At 50.8% G+C, this 18,232-nt stretch overlaps 7 protein-coding genes and 1 long non-coding RNA gene across 9 annotated transcripts; 3 read left to right on the top strand and 5 right to left on the bottom strand.

Moving 5' to 3' along the window:
* Positions 1 to 4,934: 4,934 nt before the first annotated feature.
* Positions 4,935 to 5,732, bottom strand: LOC9655332. 2 transcript variants are annotated; one of them, XM_024668382.1, is made up of 3 exons: positions 5,318 to 5,732; positions 5,145 to 5,266; positions 4,935 to 5,088 (listed from the first exon to the last, which is right to left on the bottom strand). In XM_024668382.1, exons 1-3 carry the CDS (start codon positions 5,529 to 5,531, stop codon positions 5,029 to 5,031), a joined length of 396 nt encoding a protein of 131 aa, XP_024524150.1. In that variant the 5' UTR covers positions 5,532 to 5,732; the 3' UTR covers positions 4,935 to 5,028. The 2 variants fall into 2 exon arrangements, with proteins under 2 accessions (XP_024524150.1, XP_024524149.1); XM_024668381.1 differs by having other exon boundaries at positions 5,145 to 5,732.
* A 40-nt stretch (positions 5,733 to 5,772) lies between these two features.
* Positions 5,773 to 7,141, top strand: LOC9643621 (shewanella-like protein phosphatase 2). The gene is made up of 2 exons (XM_002963756.2): positions 5,773 to 7,022; positions 7,081 to 7,141. The coding sequence occupies exons 1-2, from the start codon at positions 5,804 to 5,806 to the stop codon at positions 7,119 to 7,121; spliced, it is 1,260 nt and encodes a 419-aa protein (XP_002963802.2). The 5' UTR covers positions 5,773 to 5,803; the 3' UTR covers positions 7,122 to 7,141.
* On the bottom strand, positions 7,024 to 9,094 carry LOC9643620 (non-specific phospholipase C1). Its single transcript, XM_024667860.1, has 4 exons — positions 8,400 to 9,094; positions 7,931 to 8,337; positions 7,472 to 7,651; positions 7,024 to 7,413 (listed from the first exon to the last, which is right to left on the bottom strand). The coding sequence occupies exons 1-4, from the start codon at positions 9,053 to 9,055 to the stop codon at positions 7,118 to 7,120; spliced, it is 1,539 nt and encodes a 512-aa protein (XP_024523628.1). The 5' UTR covers positions 9,056 to 9,094; the 3' UTR covers positions 7,024 to 7,117.
* Positions 8,692 to 9,450, top strand: LOC112343838. The gene is made up of 2 exons (XR_002991435.1): positions 8,692 to 9,036; positions 9,090 to 9,450. It is a non-coding gene; the product is annotated as an uncharacterized LOC112343838 (long non-coding RNA).
* Positions 9,451 to 9,563: 113 nt separating this feature from the next.
* On the bottom strand, positions 9,564 to 12,539 carry LOC9655331 (polyadenylation and cleavage factor homolog 4). Its single transcript, XM_002963363.2, has 6 exons — positions 11,947 to 12,539; positions 11,748 to 11,849; positions 11,440 to 11,688; positions 11,086 to 11,391; positions 9,969 to 11,010; positions 9,564 to 9,867 (listed from the first exon to the last, which is right to left on the bottom strand). The coding sequence occupies exons 1-5, from the start codon at positions 12,334 to 12,336 to the stop codon at positions 9,979 to 9,981; spliced, it is 2,079 nt and encodes a 692-aa protein (XP_002963409.2). The 5' UTR covers positions 12,337 to 12,539; the 3' UTR covers positions 9,564 to 9,867; positions 9,969 to 9,978.
* Positions 12,540 to 12,666: 127 nt separating this feature from the next.
* Positions 12,667 to 14,967, top strand: LOC9643619 (SURP and G-patch domain-containing protein 1-like protein). Its single transcript, XM_024668266.1, has 9 exons — positions 12,667 to 12,708; positions 12,878 to 13,434; positions 13,491 to 13,620; positions 13,731 to 13,837; positions 13,894 to 14,016; positions 14,064 to 14,198; positions 14,243 to 14,422; positions 14,479 to 14,657; positions 14,720 to 14,967. The coding sequence occupies exons 2-9, from the start codon at positions 13,020 to 13,022 to the stop codon at positions 14,744 to 14,746; spliced, it is 1,296 nt and encodes a 431-aa protein (XP_024524034.1). The 5' UTR covers positions 12,667 to 12,708; positions 12,878 to 13,019; the 3' UTR covers positions 14,747 to 14,967.
* LOC9643618 lies at positions 14,782 to 16,618 on the bottom strand. The gene has a single exon (XM_002963362.2). The coding sequence runs from the start codon at positions 16,561 to 16,563 to the stop codon at positions 14,962 to 14,964; it is 1,602 nt and encodes a 533-aa protein (XP_002963408.2). The 5' UTR covers positions 16,564 to 16,618; the 3' UTR covers positions 14,782 to 14,961.
* A 175-nt stretch (positions 16,619 to 16,793) lies between these two features.
* Positions 16,794 to 18,228, bottom strand: LOC112344136 (light-sensor Protein kinase-like). Its single transcript, XM_024668268.1, has 2 exons — positions 17,055 to 18,228; positions 16,794 to 16,996 (listed from the first exon to the last, which is right to left on the bottom strand). The coding sequence occupies exons 1-2, from the start codon at positions 18,116 to 18,118 to the stop codon at positions 16,960 to 16,962; spliced, it is 1,101 nt and encodes a 366-aa protein (XP_024524036.1). The 5' UTR covers positions 18,119 to 18,228; the 3' UTR covers positions 16,794 to 16,959.
* Positions 18,229 to 18,232: the final 4 nt, after the last annotated feature.

Raw genomic sequence — 18,232 nt, 5'->3', positions numbered from 1 at the left:
TACGAGCAAACGTCAAGGAAATGCTGGAAAAGGGTGTTATTCGGAAGTCGCGGAGTCCTTGGGCATGTGAACCTCATCTTGTGACGAAGCCTGATGGGAGTATTCGTTTCTGCATCGACTATCGTCCGTTAAACGAAGTGACGATCCCAGATGTGTATCCTCTTCCTCACACTGCTGATCTCTTGGATCGTCTAGGGTGAAGTCGTTGGTTCACCAAGCTAGATCTTGCTTCTGGGTATTGGCAAGTACCAATGGCCGAAGAAGATATTCCTAAGACTGCTTTTCGTACACCATTTGGTTTGTACGAGTTCTTGGTGATGCCGTTTGGTTTGAACAATGCTCCAGTAACTTTCCAGCGGATGATGGACGAGGTTCTTTGCGATATGCCGGAGGTGACTGCTGACTTCATTGATGATGTCTTGATCCACTCGGAGGGGACGTGGGAGGAGCACGTTCGTGATATTTGTAAAGTGTTGGATCGGCTACGCGACGTTGGTTTAAAGCTGAAGCGGTCGAAGTGCGTGTTTGGGTCCAAGGACACAACTTATCTTGGGTACCGTATTTCTCGTGAGGGTTTGCAAGTTGATCCTGACAAACTCCCTACTCCGAAGTGTGTGAATGATGTGCAACGCTTTTTGGGTAAGGTGCAGTATCTTGGTCGTTTTGTGGATCATCTTTCTGATCGCACTACACCATTGCGAGCGTTGCTGAAGTCATCAACGTCATCTTTCATCTGGTCTTCGGATTGTGAGCGGGCGTTCGTGGATCTCAAAGAGCTATTGACAACTCCTCCGGTTTTGGCATATCCTGACTACACTCGACCTTTTATTTTGCGTGTGGATGCTTCTGACATTGGTCTTGGAGGTGTGTTGATGCAAGAGAGCTCGAGTGTGCCTGGTCAGCGCCATCCCATTGCATACATAAGCCGTACATTACAACCAGCGGAGATGAACTACTCCACGACGGAGAAAGAGTGTTTAGCAGCAGTCTGGGGTTTTGAGAAACTTCATGCATATCTACATGGTTCTCAGATGTTACTTGAAGGTGACCATGCTGCTGTTACTTCATTATTGAAGCGGAAGAACCTAGTTGGTCGTACGGCTCGATGGGCTTTGAAGCTTAAGATATATGATTTCGATGTTGTTCATCGCCCAAGGAGTTCTATGGCTGATGCTGATGCCCTTTCTCGAGCTCCTCTTCCTTCTTCACTCACTTCTCATCATTCTGACGAACCTGTTGTTCCAGCATCTGTGGATTTTCTAGATGAGGATTCTGTGCCGTCGGCGGTTGCTGTCCTTGACGTTCAGTGTCCACAGGGTGCAGAGCAAGATCTGCCTTCTCTTGAGGAGGTTCGCGAGGCTCAAAAGATTGAGCCGTGGATTCGAAGGCTTCGAGATGGGTTTGAGAATCCTGCATCACTTGCTGATGATTTGCCTTTCCGGCATTTACATTCTCAATATCGCCTGGAAGATGGCCTTCTTTATTTTGTGGGGACGGATCCTGATGATCATTTATGATTGGTGGTACCTTCGGTGTTTATTCCGCGGTTTCTCCATGCCTACCATGATTCTCCTGTTCTAGGTGGGCATATGGGACACCGTCGTGTCACCGAGAAGTTGCGCAGGTCTTTCTATTGGCCGGAGATGCGACATGATATTATCCGGTATGTGCGTAGCTGCGTTTGGTGCCAAGCTCGTAATACTCCCCCTTGTGCTGCGGAAGGACGGTTGGAGTCAATTGCAGTTTCCCGTCCGTTTGAGTTGGTGGCGTTTGATCTTATGGGACCTTTTCCACGATCGACTGCTGGCAATGAGTATGTTATTATTGCTTCTGACTACTTGACTCGTTGGGTGGAAGTTGGTGCTCTTGCTAGTGCCTCTGCAACTGCTATTGAATACTTCCTCCTCAATCGAGTGGTGTTCCAGCATTCTTGTCCAGAGCGGATTCTTTCGGATAATGGTCCTGCATTTATGGCTGAGGTATTTCATGTTTTGACATCTCGGTTGGGGATACGCCACACTTTTACGAGTGCTTATCATCCACAATCAGACGGTCTGGTGGAACGGCTCGTTCGGACATTCAAAGGGATGATTTCGAAGTATGTGAACTTTCAGCATTTGGATTGGGATGGTTATTTGCCATTTCTTCGGTATGCCTATGTCACAGGGGTGTAGAGTTCTGTTGGTGCTTCACCATATAAACTTCTATATGGTCATGATCCAATATTACCAACAGAGTTAGGTTTACCTTCGCGATGGCCACGAGCTCCTGATGCTAGGTCATGGGATCAGTATTTGACAAGCATTCTTCCACTTGTCCGAGCAGAGTCTGCCGAACACTTAGGCCGCGTACAAGTGGGACAACAACGGCGCTACAACTCCCATCATCGTCCACCTGCGGAGTACAAAGTGGATGATTTGGTGTTAGTCCGTTTTCCCCATCTTACGGTACGTGGTCTATCTAAGGGGCTCCTTGCGCAGTGGAAAGGACCCTATCGGATGTTGTGGCAAGTTGGACCGCAAGTTTATGAGGTTCGGCATGACGTTCAGCAGGCCGATCCTCCGGAGATTGTGCATGTGCAGCGGTTAAAACGCTTCATACAAAGGGATTAGGAGCAGTTAATACCGTCTACAGATCTGCCGATGCCTCCTCCTGACGTTCCTTCAGATCCCGGCCCATCTACAAGAGAACCCTGACGGCCTTCCATTATTCCGAGAGGAGGGGATGATGTGAGGGCCAAGTGTACGGTTACGATGCCGTATACTAATATTAGCGTAGTGGATTTTGGTAGCTGTCGGATTGGTTTCAATCCGGACCACTCGCTCCTGTATATAAGCTAGGGTTTTTGGGCTAATTGATATGCACATTTCTGTATTCCCTTTCCATATTCCATGCACTCACATAGGCATTTTCTATTTTCATTTATTGTTGTTTAAATGTATAATAAATATAATTTTCAATTATATTTTTAGTTTTTTAAAGCTATTGCTGGTATTTTATTAATTATCATGAGATTTAGTTAACTTTGTGATCTTGAATTTTTTTCTTGATTGAGGATTTCACATTTTATGATCTCTTCTAGCTATAAATAACATAACAAAGTGTTGAAGATGGTATTAAAGATATTATTTATGAAAAGAATCCATTTAGTGCATAATAATGTAGCTAACTTTATTAAATAATGTAATTCAAACTATTGAACAATATAACTAAAGCTATTAAATAATATAACAAAAAAGGTAAAATAAATTAAAACAGCATGTAGCTAAAATATTTAAAAATGAGTATGCAACTTGAATTTTAAAGTTAGTAGTTTGTTAGTCTCAGTATGAAAAAATAAAAAAATATACTCTAGTATTGATTAAACAATGTTGATATAAAAAATTTATAATATTAATAAATGAATAAATTGTAAAATAAAGAGTTATTACACATGTCAAATAAGAAGATATTTTTTGCCAAACTATAAGATGAACATATTGTCCATAATAGTGTATCATTTAAATACTTGTATTACTAATTAATAACCTTTGATAATAAATCTATTTTCAATGTAAACATTAAAATCCTTATGCACATTAATTACATTCAATCCAAAATATAAAAATATTTTTAAAAAAATTAGTATTTAATTTAATAATTTTAGGAAAAAGGCAAAGGTGGTATTAAAAATATTATCCATGAAAAGTAATCCATTTTAGTTAACTAAATTTATTGAATAATGTAATTAAAATTATTGAATAAGTTATTAAAAAATATAACTAAAGAGGCAAAAACATTAAAATTTGAAGGTTAATAATCGTTTTGAGGCTAGTAATATTTGGTCAAAATGAAAAAGATCCACTATTAGGTAATTATTATTGATATAAAGAGTTTGTACATTAAAAACTGAAAAAGTTCTAAGACAGAGAAGTTCATTCTTGCCAAATCATAAAGAGAAGTTCATTCTTGCCAAATCATAAAAAGAACTTTCAATAGGTAATAATGTGTCTTCTAAATAATGTGTCTTTCTGTTATTGATTAGGAACCTTGACAATAAAACTATTTTCAAACTTAATTATTAAAACCCTTGAGCATGTCAGTCACATCTAATACAAAATGTAGAAAAATCTGAAAAGCCTCATCCAAATCTTTTGAAAGAAATTATACCATGCATGGTAGTATTTGGCTTGAGTTGAGATAGCTCACGAATTTGGGTGGTATGAGTGCTTTCCTTTGAGCTATATGATCATCCATAAAGCTCCTTGGCTCCCTTCCTCCACTTCATTTGAGCCTGGTGCGGTGAGGAGGTATTTGACATGCATCGAAAAAGAGAAGGCACGTGCATGGTTCTCCCTTGTGACGACAAGTACTCAATCACAACAAATGAATGATCGGATCGATCATCCCAACTTCATAGCAATCCAATACCCTTCTTGAGACCTGACTGCGGCTCTCTCCCCTGCAAAGATTCCCGCTGTGGCAACTGGATCCCACCGCTTGTTTTGCCTTGGAGCTCCCATGCATCTCTTCCGCCTTGACAAGCTTGACGAAAGAACTTGCCTTCTCCATTAAAGGCACGAGGTTGAGTAGAGGCGCGTACTTGGAGATGCCGAGCGTGCTTGTGGCCGCACAATACGATCTTCGCCCAAGAAACCTTCTTCCGGACCGCTGTCCATCCGCGATCCACATCGCAGTTATGGCCGATCTTGTCGACGGCCGCATCGCCACAGTGCGACCCACAGCGCAAGGCCCCACCGGTCTCTGCCTCGTTGCAGCTATGCTTTGAGGAATGTTCCCCTCATGCACTGGACTTCTGCGAGCGAGACTTGGGAGGAAATGGATCGATATGTATCGCTCTGCGGAGAGAAAGATCTCCGGCCTTTGAGTCATGGCGTTGCCATCGTACTCCACGGATCAAACGCCTCCTCGAGGGAATTCGGCCGAGGCAGCTATGCGGTCGTCTTGCTCAACTCGCATTCTATTCCACTCGAGTAGTGCTCAGAGTGGAAAGATCTTTGGTTGTCACTAACCTACAGTCAAGGCCAGTCAAACACATGTCACGACAAAAAGATTCTTTGCCTTCGCCCCAGCGTCTGTACTCGATACCTGTAGCACAAATAGTGATTCCGGATTCGTCTACATCAAAACCCTAGGAGACTTACCTTTGAGTCTCTCCGCCGAGTCTGCCGTGAGATAGACCAGATCCTGCGTACTAGTCGCGAAAACTTCCATGTAGGTGTGTAGATTCCAGTTTTGATAGCCGGGTACCTTCTCGATACATGATCTGGAAGAAAGAAAAGATGCTTAGACGAAGAAAAGAGATGAGAGAACCTACTTGTTGGCCGGTCATCTGGTCGCTTAACTGGTAATCGATCACCAGGTTCTGGCCAGCCTCGACAGCCTTGTTGAGTTTTTGTTTTCATCGGCACGGGCGCGGCTGGCTTCCTTGCTCCTATGAATTGCAGCTTCCGCGGTTCCTGCGATTTTTTCTCCTTGTGCTCCTTCTTCCTCTCCCCTCTTCTGTGCATTCTTGGACAGAGGCTTTCCATTTGGAACTTCAGATCTCCTTTTTCTCCACATTGTTTCACCCCTTCTTCGTTTTGATCGTTTGCTTCATTTGCGAAGCGCAGCGTGGCAGCACGCCAGATGAGCTCCTCAGCTTGGCGACGGCCTAGATCGCAAAATCAAAATCTCGACGACCGGCAATGCGCTACTGAATCGATCTGCCCGCACCCGCCCTGCTCAAGGAGCACGACAATCCCACAAGCCCTAGCCTGGTTCAAAATTTAGGGTTCTTTGTCTTAGGTATCTTGGCGGTAAGATGCCGGCATTCGCGGAGGCGCCGGCGCCGCCTCCTCCTCCTCCTGGCCGCTCGGACACAAGCAGCGATGACAAATTCTGTGGCCAGGTCTCCAATGCCGTTTCTTCATTCGTGGATTCATTCGTAGATTTCATAGTTGGAGGGCAAATTCTCAGCAAGCACGCTCAATCGAGCGCAAATTCTTTCCATCCAGCGGCTGGAGCGGGAGGCGAGGCTAGGAATCACGGCGGCGACAGCGGCATGGGCATCGTCACGAGAATCCCAGCAGTGGAGAGGTTAGTCGCAATAGGGGACATTCACGGCGACTTGGCCAAAACCCGGGAATCGCTTCGCATCGCCGGCGTCGTGGACGAGGATGATCGATGGATCGGGGGAAAAACAGTGGTGGTCCAGGTAGGGGACGTGCTGGATCGAGGCGGCCAGGAGCTCAAGGTGCTCTACTTGCTGGAGAGACTAAAAGGAGAGGCCCAGCGGCACGGCGGCGATCTCCACATCATGAATGGCAACCACGAGGTGATGAACATCGAGGGGGACTTTCGCTACGCCACCAAAGAGGCACTGGACGAGTTCTCGGCATGGGCTCAGTGGTATAGGCGTGGCCAGGCTCTCAAGGAACGCTGCCATGGATTGGGACGTCAACCCGACGCGTTTAGAAACGTGAGGAAGAGCATCCCCGATGGAGTCCGTGCTAGATATGCTGCTCTACGACCGGGTGGCCCGATCTCTTCGCGTTTCTTGGCTCACCACCCGACTATACTCATCGTTGGAAGCACCGTTTTTGCTCACGGAGGAATTCTACCATCCCACCTCGACTACGGACTGGAGAAGATAAATGCCGAGGTGAGGGATTGGATTCAAGGACGGAAAGGCCGGCAAGCTCCAGGCTACTTACGAGGGAAGGACGCTGTGGTGTGGGCTAGACAGTACTCCATTCCAGTGGAGAGTTTGTGTGACTGCAAGCTCCTAGACGAGGTTCTCACGGGGATATCAGGGGCGAGTAGAATGGTAGTCGGGCATACGATCCAGGCTCCTTTCGGGATCAACTCGGCTTGTCAGAACCAGGTGTTTCGAGTTGACGTGGGAATGTCGAGTGGCTGCGCCAACACTGCTCCTGAAGTTTTGGAAATCCGACACGACACTGTTGTCCGGGTTCTCTCGAAAGAGAAGGAGAAGGCGCCCCCGCAAGCACCACCTGGTTTAGCTTCGATTTTAGATCGAGGTAAGTCGTAAGTTTGAATATCTTTGTATTCTATGATGAATTTTTTTCTTACCGACAGGCAAATCTCCGATATTGCTTCAGTCAAATCTAAAATTTTAAGTTCCAGTTTTCCGAGATTCTGAGGTGGGAAGCACTTCTATCAATGCGTTCGGATCCTCGCCACTTTGAAGTGCGACCTTTCCAGCTCTCATGATTCCTTCCACGGCGCGATCCACATAGTCCGACGCGTATTTGACTGTCATCGACGCACCAAGATTTGGATAGCCACTTTTTCCGTAGTCACCATTAAGCTGCGATGCGAGTCCCACCATTTCCACTTGGAACTCCGTTAGCCGCCCTTCTTCGTTTGGAGGAGAATGCCGGAGTGACCAGGGTGAACTCGGCAGCGTCACTGGAGATTACAGGATCGATCAGACAGAGGTCGGACAAGAAGGAACTCAAAACTTTACCAGGACAGTCCGTTCGAGGTGTGGTCCGCGTGGAAGACAAGACAGTCTCAAAGGTCCCCGCCCAAGCGTCTCTCTTCGTCAGGAAAGGTTGCGTGAGATTGAAAATCTTCTTCACAGTGGCCGGAATAGAAGAATGCTCGTACTGGGAATCCTTGGTCGGTCCGTTTGGCCGGTGTATTACTGCAAGGCCAAGCACGCGACACGGCTTAGTAAGCTAATGGGCGGCAATCAAGAAGTTCAGTTCGCAAGCAGATCTGCCAAACCAGCTACCCAGATCAGTGGCACGGGAAATGCCACGAATAAAGGCAGGGTAGCGTGACAGTCACAGCAGGAACGCCGCATAAGTCACGGAGTAAAGACAAAGGGAAAAGAAAAAAAGAAGCTCTGGAGGTACGAGTAGTAATGGTGGACGGTGACCGCGGGTCCCCAGAACAAGGACAGGAAACAGGAAGAACTCACCTGTTCCTTTGTCGATCCATGGAGAGACGAAAATCGCTGGGACGCGGACACCGAGCCTGTCGAAGTTGAAGTGATCGTCGTCTCCACCCCTGAGACCGTCTGGATTGGGAACGTTGTCCATTGGCGTGGAAACGTGGTCGAAGAAGCCACCGTGCTCGTCGTAAGTTATCACCAGCAGCGTCTCGTTCCACTGGGGGCTGGAGCGCAGGGTCTCGTACACCTCCTTGATGAACTTCTGGCCCTCGGCAACGTCGTGCGAGGGGTGGTCGTCGTTGGCGGGCGTCGCCTTGGTGTCGTAGTAGCGCTGCTCGACGACGACGTAGTTTGGGAGCTTGCCTTGCTTGGCATGCGTCTTGAAGAGGCCGTAGTTGTGGAACTTCCCGAGATACTTGGGGCTCCTCAGGTTCCTAAAAGGAGATGGAAGTCAGGACAAACGAGCAGAGGAATAGCAGCCACAACGAGGACGTGCCTGTAGAACAACGTGGCCGGGATGTTCTGGTAGTAAATCCCGAAAGACAGCTTGTCTTGGTCGATCGACTCAAAGATCGTTTTTTGCGGGAATCCTTTGACGAGGTCGGACCTGACGTTGCTCACAGCACCGTGGGACGTAGCGGAGTGGATGTAGAGCCGGTTTGGCTGGGTGGAAGCTGGAACCGACGCAAACCACTTATCACATATAGCAAACTCCATAGCCAAGGCGGTGTAGGCGGGGACGAGCTCGGGCCGGAAGGAGCTCATCACTCTCTGCGACAAGTTCTTCTGGATGATCTCCGCTTGCTGGGCGAAGCCATTCATGGGTGCTGGATTCTGCGAAGTACTTCCGAAGCCGAACACCTGGTCTCGGATGGCTCCGAACGAGTGGCCGGGGTCGGGGTCCACGAACTCGGCCTTGTCCGAGACAAACACCGTCCCCGAGCTTGGGTCGGTTAAGTTCATCGGGTTGCTCTCCTTCCCTGTCAACCCGTCGATCTCCGGGTTGAGCTTCTTGAGCCAGCCGAGCATATGATCGAAGGACCTGTTCTCCTGGACGAGCACGACTATCGTCTTGATCCGGCCGCTCGGCTGCGCTGCATTGGTGCCGGGGCTCAAGAGGAGCAGGAAAAGAGGTACTAGACACCACTTCATTGTTGCTGATTGATTCACTCTTCCTTGCTTCCAGGGGACAAGATTAAATAGCGCGCGCTGGATTCTTTGCTTGGCCACTTCAAGAATACCAGCGCAACAAAGGAATGAGTAGCGCTCACTCCAGTCGATGCAAATCTTATAAGCAAGTATGGTGAGTGTGCACGCTCATGACTTTGCCTTGCACGCATCCAGCCCAAACTCATGAGGGTCCTCCATCCCCAAGCGCTCGTAAGCAGGCCCGAGCGAATGAAAAGAACAGAAGGTGTGAAAGGAACCCCCAGAAAGCGAGCAAGAACCTTTTCTCTCAAACAGCGGAGAGGAAGATAGACGATGATGCGAATATGCCGCGTCCATTTGTCTGGATTGGTTAATTGATGCCAGTAACTGTTTGGCAATTACTTTCTCCAGCTTACACGTCAAAAGCTACGCGCCCACTGAGAGTGAAATAAGTCGTAGAGATTTGACCGAATGAGAACCTTAGAACTATATAGGAGTGAAACTGGGAAACTTTTCAACACTTAGTTTATTGATTATCATCTGCCATGAACAAGGAAAAGAAAACATGTAGAAACTTTAGAGAGATCTAGCGAGAGGGGCCAGCCAGTAGCAAAGATCGTTAGAAAGAAACCACACAGAGCTACTTTGTGCTGTTTCCGGCGATTAAACATCAATTCTTTCTTTCGTCCTCTCATTTTACACTCTTGTACAGCCAAAAATGTTACTCAGTTGTTTCTACAAACCGACCCAGCCCACCTGTGTTACGGATTTCTCCTCTCCGGCCTCTCCCCGATCCCAATAAGAAACTCCCCGGCCTGGACACTCAAACCACGTAAGTTCTCCAATCATCCTAGAAAATCATCCTAGAAATATAACTAGAACAACGAAAAGTGAGAGAAAGTAAGAGCTCGAGTACCTTTCGATTGTCAAAGGCCGGAGGAAGCAGCAGCCGCGGCAGCTGCTGCAGCATTCTCCGTCCTACACTTGGCGTGAACGATCGGTCCCAAAAGCGTCCTATCCATCCCCTCGGTCGAAGTTCCCGGAGGAACGTTCATATACACTGCTCCCCTGTACATCCACTCGTCCGTCTCGTCGCTGTAGAAGTCCTCGAATGGCTCCCCGCACAGAGCACACGAGCTCTGGTTCTCGTCTGCCGGGACTGCGAAGTTTTGGTCCTCCTCCACCTTGCGAACCTCCGCCTCCTCGGCGAACAACGGCGGCGTGCTAGCTTCACACTCGGTAGCACTGACGCCGCCAATCCACTCCTTGAGTCCCACAAACCACCTTCTCGAGGACTTCTTCTGCGACTTTTGCCTCCTGTTCCGAGTTACATGCCAGTCCATATGCCTGCTGTGCTCGTCCTGTCCCTTAAATCTAAGCCCGCACGTCTTGCATTGCCTCGGGAAGTCCGAGTAGAGCAAGTTGATCACGATGTCATGCCGCTCCCTGAGAATTTCCTGGCGGAACTCCACTCCCAGTCCTGTAACATCTGTGTTGTTTGCCGATATTAGGCCTTGTGTGATGAGCGATGACAAGAGATTCCCGAGTCCTCCAACAGGTCCAGGTCCAGAACCGGATGGCCCAAGCGGTGGTGCAGGAGCCGGAAACATTGGTAGTGGAGGAGGAAATTGAAGTGGAGGTGGAGGTGGCGGCGGCGGTAGTAGAGCCTCAGGCTGAAGTTGGGACTCTGGCTCAGGAGGAATAAAACCGGTCTTGAACAGTGCGGACAACAGGCTAGAAGTATTAGAAACTGGTAAGGGTTCCGAGGCGGGCATGCCAAACGGATGAAGGGGAGGCCCCGCTGGAGGCAGCAGCGAGTGGGGCATCATGGGAGGATGTTGGAACTGATTATTAGGTGGTCGAAGAGCTGAAAACTGTGGTGGGAGTGGAGGATTCTGCTGCAGCTGAGCCAAAGGTGGCGGTGGTGGTGGTGGTGGCGGTGCTGGATCAAGGACGTCCTGCAAATTCTAGTTAGTTGCACGAATAGAAAAAGGGAAAACAGTAAAGTTAAGGAAAAACATCCAACAGCGAACCTTAGCCTTGAAGTGTCGTCCGTCAACCTCCCTCCGTGGTGACTGCACGTGTCTTTCGGTTCCTGGTGTATCGGAAAAACCCGTATCGGCCAGCGAGCGCTTGTTTTTGTTCTGTCCACGGCCTGTTAAACGCGAGGAAACAGCAGCCTTCCGGACTTCGTCGTTTGAGCCTCCATCCCCTCTGTCAGAGGTCTTCCACAAACCTGTTGTTGTCTTGGAAGTCGCGTGTGAAGGCAAGGAGCCGCCCTTGCTATTCTTCTCGGGCCACCGCTTCTGGAATCCAGTGTCGCCATTTCTTGGAACCTCCTGCACAAGAAGATTAGATAGAACAACAGATAAAAGTCACTACAATACCTTGTTAGATTGTTGGAGCTGTTTTTGAGCTTCGAGGATGTACTTGGGATTTACATGAATCCCATGCCCAGTACGAGGAGGTACCGATTCTACAGATCTTAAAGAAGGTCCATTTATTGTAGAAAAATGCAGTTCAACTTCTATTGCTCGCAAAGGAGCTTGCCCGAAAACACCACGCCAAGTCTTGAAGAGATGCTGCATTGCAGGGTAAGTCGTCGGGTCGACTTGCCTGTAGCACTTGCAAAAGACCTGCCGTCCACCCAGGACTGTCAAAAAAGAGCGTCGACTAAACAAAATCCTTTGCATACCTCCGCTAGGCGCTCGCCAAAGTACTGCACGTAGTCACGTCCGATGTTCTTCACAATGCTATCCAGGAGATACAACGCAGGCAGCTTTTGCTCCTTGGCCACCTACAACCAAACAGAAGAAAGAAAACCAAAACTTTAGAAACCAAACGGACCAAAGAAAAGGAAAGAAAAGAAAAAGGAAAGAGAGGAATCCACATACCTCCATGATGTGAGAACAGATCGCGTTGGCTATGCCTCGAGCAGCATGTAAGTTTTCCCCAGCAATGATGGTCAAGTTAGTAATAATCGGCTTGGAATTGAAAGTGAGCTCGCCAAGAGCTGCCTTATACTGGGTAACAAGTTCATGGTCTTGCTCGTTCTCGAGCCTCCCTCTCTCTCTCTCCCTCTCCTCTCGATTCTCTCTCTCCCTATCCAGAGCCTTGAGGCGCTCGAACACATTGACGCGGGAAGGAGGAGCAAGAGGAGCGGCGGCGGCGGCCTTACTCTCACTCCCTCGCCTCTCCATAGGACTCACCCTCCGCCCACCACCGCCGCCTATCTTTGCCCTATCGGCTGCATCAAGCAAGACACCACTCTCCCTCTTAAGCATGGCCGGAGCTCCGATTCTCGCGAAATCGGGGAAAGAAAAGGCACCACACAGGAGGAGGCCGCGGATTTTGTTACCTCATTGGAATCGCAGCAGCGCCGCGGCCGACCTAGCACAGCGCGGGCGCCGTCGCGGTCGATCGATCCCCGAGCAACGCCGCCCACGCCGATAAGCCGATCTTTTGCTTTCGCCCAAACCCTAGAATAAGGAACGCATGACCGCCCCCTTGGACGATTTCCGTCCCACAAACGAGGCACACCTTTAGAAACGAATATTCTCCTTAAACCCCCTTTTTATAATTTTTTGTGGCCCAAACTGCTTGCCCTAGAAACCATTTTATCCAAGTTAGGGCTCTGGCCGTCGTCGCGGAGAAAGGTATGGGTGTCTCTCTCTCTCTCCCCCGATCTGTCTGTGGCGTGGGATTTTCTGGCTGGATTGCTTTTTTCTCTGTGATTCTGGCCTGGAGAGGGGGATTTTGGGAAGAATCGCTAGCTAGAGCTATGAGAATGTTGAGAACCAGATTGCTGACCAGGGAATTGAGCAGGGTATCAGCACGGTACCGGTTTCCTCTGGAGCAGCGAGGGAGAAGAAGAGTATGTGAGAAAAATCTGGCAGCGCAGGCACAGGTTTGAGGAATAGGTCGAGAGAAAGTGAGAAAGGAGGGAGAAACAAACAGGGAAGGGAAGATGAGCACCCCGCCGTTTCCCAACGATGGCTCTTTTCTTGAGAGGTTTAAGCAAATGCAAGGGGCTGCCGCTGTGGCCGCTACTACTAGCGCTGTGAGTGAGCCGCCGAGCACGAGCACTAGCAGCACCAGTTCTAGCACGGGAGTTCAGCCCGTGAGCATCACGATCAAGAAGAATTGCTCCATAGGTTCCAAGGCAGCTCCCGTAACGCCAGCGTCAAACGGGAAGTTAGCGTTCAGTTTGAAGGCCAAGGTAGTTAGGCCTGCGGTGAATCCATTGAAGCTGGGTGACAACGATGATGATGAGGAGGAGAGTGCTGCTGCCGCTAGTACTGCTCCTGCGGCTGCCAAGGTGGTGATGGAGAGACCCGCGAAGAAGCAGAGATTTGATGTTGTTGACGCTCCCTCGCACTCAGGTAATTCAGTTCAGTTTCGTTAAGTGGTTTGATTGAAACCTGTGTCATGCTTGCAGCTCTGCCGGCCCCTCCTCTTGATCCTGATGTGAGAAAGGTAGCGGAGAAGCTTGCCAGTTTTGTCGCAAAAAGTGGTCGGGAATTTGAAGATATCACACGGCAGAAGAACCCTACGGATCCTCGTTTTGGGTAGGCCATTGAGAGGGAATTGTGGTGTTTTTGGAATGCTTGCTTCTTTCGCTTGTTTTCTATTTTGTTATGGTGGTGCATGAATAGCGTTTATCTCTTTTCTTTGGCAGGTTTCTGTTCGATGTTGATTGCTCGGACTACAAGTATTACGAGCACAAGCTTGCTGAGGAGGAATCCTTCCTCAATAAGCCCCATACTCCGATCGTGTTGCAACATGGTAAAATGTTACTCACATCTGGTGCTAGCTGGTTTATGTTGGGATAAGTTTTTCAGCCACACCATCTCGGCAACAATCGTTTCCACAGAGAAGCTCACAACGTACAAACTTTCAAACCCCTGCCTCGGCTCTATACGAGAACGGGGAAGAAGCACGCCATGAGCAAGAGCAAGACACAGGTATGCAAAGTGTTTAAATATTCCGGGTTCTGACTCTACTGTTTCAGCCAAACAATCAACAGAGCCAGACTCTTTGGCTATGATGGACTTTTATATGAAAAAGGCAGCCCAGGAGGACCTCCGAAAGGCTCCTAAGCAAACCAAAGATGAAATGCCTCCACCATTGTCACTGACGAGTACACGTAAGGATAAGGTCTTGAGATTCGTGCTGACAGTCACTATGCAGCCTCCACAAAGAGGGGTCACCATATGGGAGACTACATTCCTCAGGAAGAGCTGGAAAGATTTATGGCGAAATGTAACGACGTCAGTGCTCAGAAAAACATACTAGAAGCAACCGAGAAAGCCAGGATTCAAGCAGACAATGTAGGCCATCGTCTACTGTCCAAGATGGGATGGAAAGAAGGTAATGCATTCGAAAAAATTTCTCCTTGTTTGTAATAGCTGCTTTATATGCTTCAGGTGAGGGACTTGGAAGTGCTAGAGGTGGCCGTGCCGATCCGGTGCAAGCGGGACAAGTGAAGCTAAACAATCTGGGATTGGGAGCCCAGCAACCTGGCGAAGTAAACTCTGAGGACGACATCTACGAGCAGTACAAGAAACGTATGATGCTGGGTTACAGGTTCCGTCCGAATCCACTGGTAAGCTTTCTCTATTTGTTTTCGTGGAATCTCGAGACACAAACCCGGTCGTGTTCATTCAGAACAATCCCAGGAAAGCATACTACTGATGAACCCCCGAAAAAAACAGAAAAAAAAAAGTCGTTGTTTCTATACACGATCTAAGATTCCTCCGCTCTGTAAGTGTATCAATCACGTATTGTACATCTTTGCTGCTGCCATGACGCTCGGCTGGAAGGAATAAATCACAGGGAAGCTTGCTTGTGGAGGACAACTTGGAGATCTAAAACAAAGAACGAATAAAAAAGTTCCATGACATCGTGTTCTAGTACTTGCTGGGCTCAACCGGGCAGTCTCCAGGTAGCGGATACTGGCAGTAACTCTCGTTCTTCATGCACAGGAAGAGGCGCTCGTACGCAGCTCCCATCTTGGTGGCCGTGAACATAAGCGAAGCATAATCGCGGCAGAGCTCTCCTTTACGTCGCATGGTGTCGCGGCCCTGCGCGATCACGGCCTCCATAGCCTGCTCCAGCGAGTCGACGTTGGGCGAGAAAGTATGGCCAAAGTCGCTACTCACCACCACACTCCAAGTGATGCTCGAGAAGTGCGTCGCGAGTAGCGGCTTACCGCACTGCATGGCCTCGAGGAGAGTGTGATCCAGCCCCTGCGAGCGCAGCGTCGGATTGACGAAGACGTCGAGCGCGTTGTAGAAGTCGGCGAGGTGGGCGGGATCCATGGGGCCGAGCGTCTTGGCATTTGGCGCGAGCTCGCGGTAGCGGTCGCCCCAGGGGCCGTGGCCCGCGACGAGCAAGAACACCCCGGGGTGACGCGCGGCTATCCGCGAGAAGGCCTCGAAGAGCAGCGGGTGGCCCTTGTCGCGGACCAGGCGACCGGCGGCGCCGAAGACGAGACTGGCGTTGACCGGCACGCCGTACTTGCGGCGGAATGCCGAGCCTGCGTCCAGGCTCGGGCGGAACCGCGACTCATCCACGCCGTTGAGGATGGTGTGGACATTCCGGAGCGGAATCTCGTAGATGGTCTGGAGGACGTCGCCCACGTAGTCGCTGGTGGCGACGTGGTGGCGGTAGCTGGGGAAGAACTTGATCTCGTCCGCCACGCGCGTCAGGCGCTCGCCAAGCGATCGCTGGAGGTCAGCGCTCCGCGGCTCGCCGGGCTTGCGTACCAGATCCTGGACAAGGTCCGAGTGGATGATCTCGTAGCCGATGCCGTGCCAGGAGGCGGCGAGGTTGGATCCCAGGAGCTGGGCCTTCCAGTGCGGCAGCGCGACGCTCTCCGAGTGGACGATGTCGAATCCGCCCGGATGAGTGGAGTTGTCGGCGAGGAATTGGTCCCAGGCGCGGTGATAGTCGAATCCACCGCCGGCGTTGGGGCGGGAGAAGTGGACATGCAAGAGCCCCCGTTCTCCGTGATCCTGTTGATCGTCCAGGAGCTCTTCCGGATTGTCGGAGCCAGCAGCGGCGGAGGTGTAGACGTGGATCTCGTGGCCCCTGGCGGCGAGATTGCGGTGGAGCGTGAGAGCGTGGCGCTCCAGGCCACCCGGGACGCCCCCGACTGGCCACTTCTTGACGAAGAGCGCGATCCGGAGGCGTTCCTGGATGGGGCCGAAGCACAGCCGGTTCCACGCCGCCTCCATCTGCCGCAAATCCCCGCGCCACTCCCACAGCGATTCGTGATCGCCATGGCCGCCGCTGCTCCTCGCCGCCGCGAGCTCGCGATTGCTGCTGGAGCGATCCCTCGCGCAGGAGGTGGAGGAGGAAGAGGAAGGGCCATTGAACAATGCGAGAGAGTAGACGATCATCGACGCCGCCACCGCCAACGCCCAGATGCATTGCCACGTGTATGGCAGCCCACGGCGGCTGCCGCACACCGCCATAGCTTCCTTCTTCTTGGAGCTCGCCGTGGTCATTCCTCGTCCATGGGCGAGAGCAGGAGAGAGAAGCGCTGGTAAGCCCAGATTTGAAGTGGCCTCAAACAGAATATCCGCGGCATCTCTCCTGCCGTTATGTCGGAAGAACCGGGATCGTGCAACATGGGCGGAATCTCGTCAATTTCCCAGCAATCCTCCGCGAAAATGGAGACAAAATTCTTGTTTCATGGTCGGAATTGACAAGCTCCACGAAATTTAACACGCAATCGTACCGCCAACCCGTGAGTTTGATCATGATCAGACAAACAAATCAAAGAATGAAACGCTTGGAGCAGCCAAGAAAGATCTGCCAGACAAAGAAAATCTTAGAATTCGATCGATTCCTCCCTCATTCCATGGCCCATTTGAGCACTTTGGCACAATCCTCGCAGAGGTTCACGGGCGATCGTTGACAATCGGGTACAATGCGGGGCTGCGACAGGGCAAAGCCATCAGTGATCCATCAATTCCCACTCCTCTTCTCCACTCACCTCAGCTCCGCGCGGGCGGCGCCGCTAGCCCGCGCCGCCAGGAACTCGAGCGCCCAGCACACCACCCCCATCGGCGGCCGCTCCTCGGGCGTGGAATGCCAGCACTGCTTCATCACTCTCGCCAGCGCCGGATCCATCCATCGCGGCACCTTTGGCCGCTTCCCGGGCAAAATCCACCCCCACCCGCACACTTTGCGGTAGAAATCCCGTGAGCTCAGCCTAGCGTAGCGCTCCAGCGGCGTTCTTCCCGTGCCAATCGCATAGCATGTCATAGCGAAGCTGTACACGTCAGCCCTGTCCGTGTACGGGCACGTTGGGCCATCCTGTACGACCTCGGGCGCCCAGTAGCATTTGGTCCCCCTCTTGGCGGTGTGGACGTATGATCCCTCGCGGATGAATCGCGAGGTCCCAAAATCTGCAAGCTTGATCATCGTCCCGCCGCTCACGAATCCCTCCTGGGCTGGGTCCTTCGATCGATAGAGCACATTTCCGGGCTTGACATCGCGGTGCATGATCCTCTGCGAGTGGATGAACAGTAGCGCACGCGCGAGCTGGAGCATGATCTCCAGCGCGTCCGCGGCCGCGAATTCGGCGAGGGTATCGATTGATCGGCCCCTGGGATCGATGCTACCGTCGCAGAGCTCCATGAGGATGGAGAATTTGTCGCTCTGGGCGTCGCTGGCTCGGGGGATCTCGGCGTAGGCGAGCGGAGGGAGAATGTGCGGGTGACCGGAGAGCTTGGATTGGATGGCCAGCTCGCGCAGCGCCTCGGATTTGCTGGAGAAGCTCTTCATGGCGTAGGATTTATCATTCCACTCCACTCTGTGCACCACTGCGTAGCTCCCCTTTCCAATGATCCTCCCCATGTCCGTCTCGCGGATCTCCGCCCTGGGCGTGCGCTCCAGGAGCTCCTCCTCGCTCAGCGCGGTCTCGTCCGGATCGGGGAATCTCACGCTCTCCATTCTCCGCCAGAGATCGATCAGCTCGCCCCTATCCTGCTCGCTCGCTTTCGGGAAGAACTTACGCATCCATTTGTTGACGCTGCGGTTGGACTCCATCGCCATTGCTGCGTAGCTCGCGGAAAGAAGAATTTTTACTTACGAAAGTCTCGTCAACCCTTTGAAAAGTCCGGAACGCGGCCAAAAAACGTTCTTGTTGTTCTTGCTTCCACGCAGGTG

The sequence above is a fragment of the Selaginella moellendorffii genome, unplaced genomic scaffold, assembly GCF_000143415.4.
Source record: "Selaginella moellendorffii unplaced genomic scaffold, v1.0 SELMOscaffold_3, whole genome shotgun sequence".
NCBI classification, from domain to species: Eukaryota; Viridiplantae; Streptophyta; class Lycopodiopsida; order Selaginellales; family Selaginellaceae; genus Selaginella; species Selaginella moellendorffii.
The sequence above is the reverse complement of the archived record's forward strand: the minus strand, read 5'-3'. Positions and strand labels throughout refer to the sequence as shown.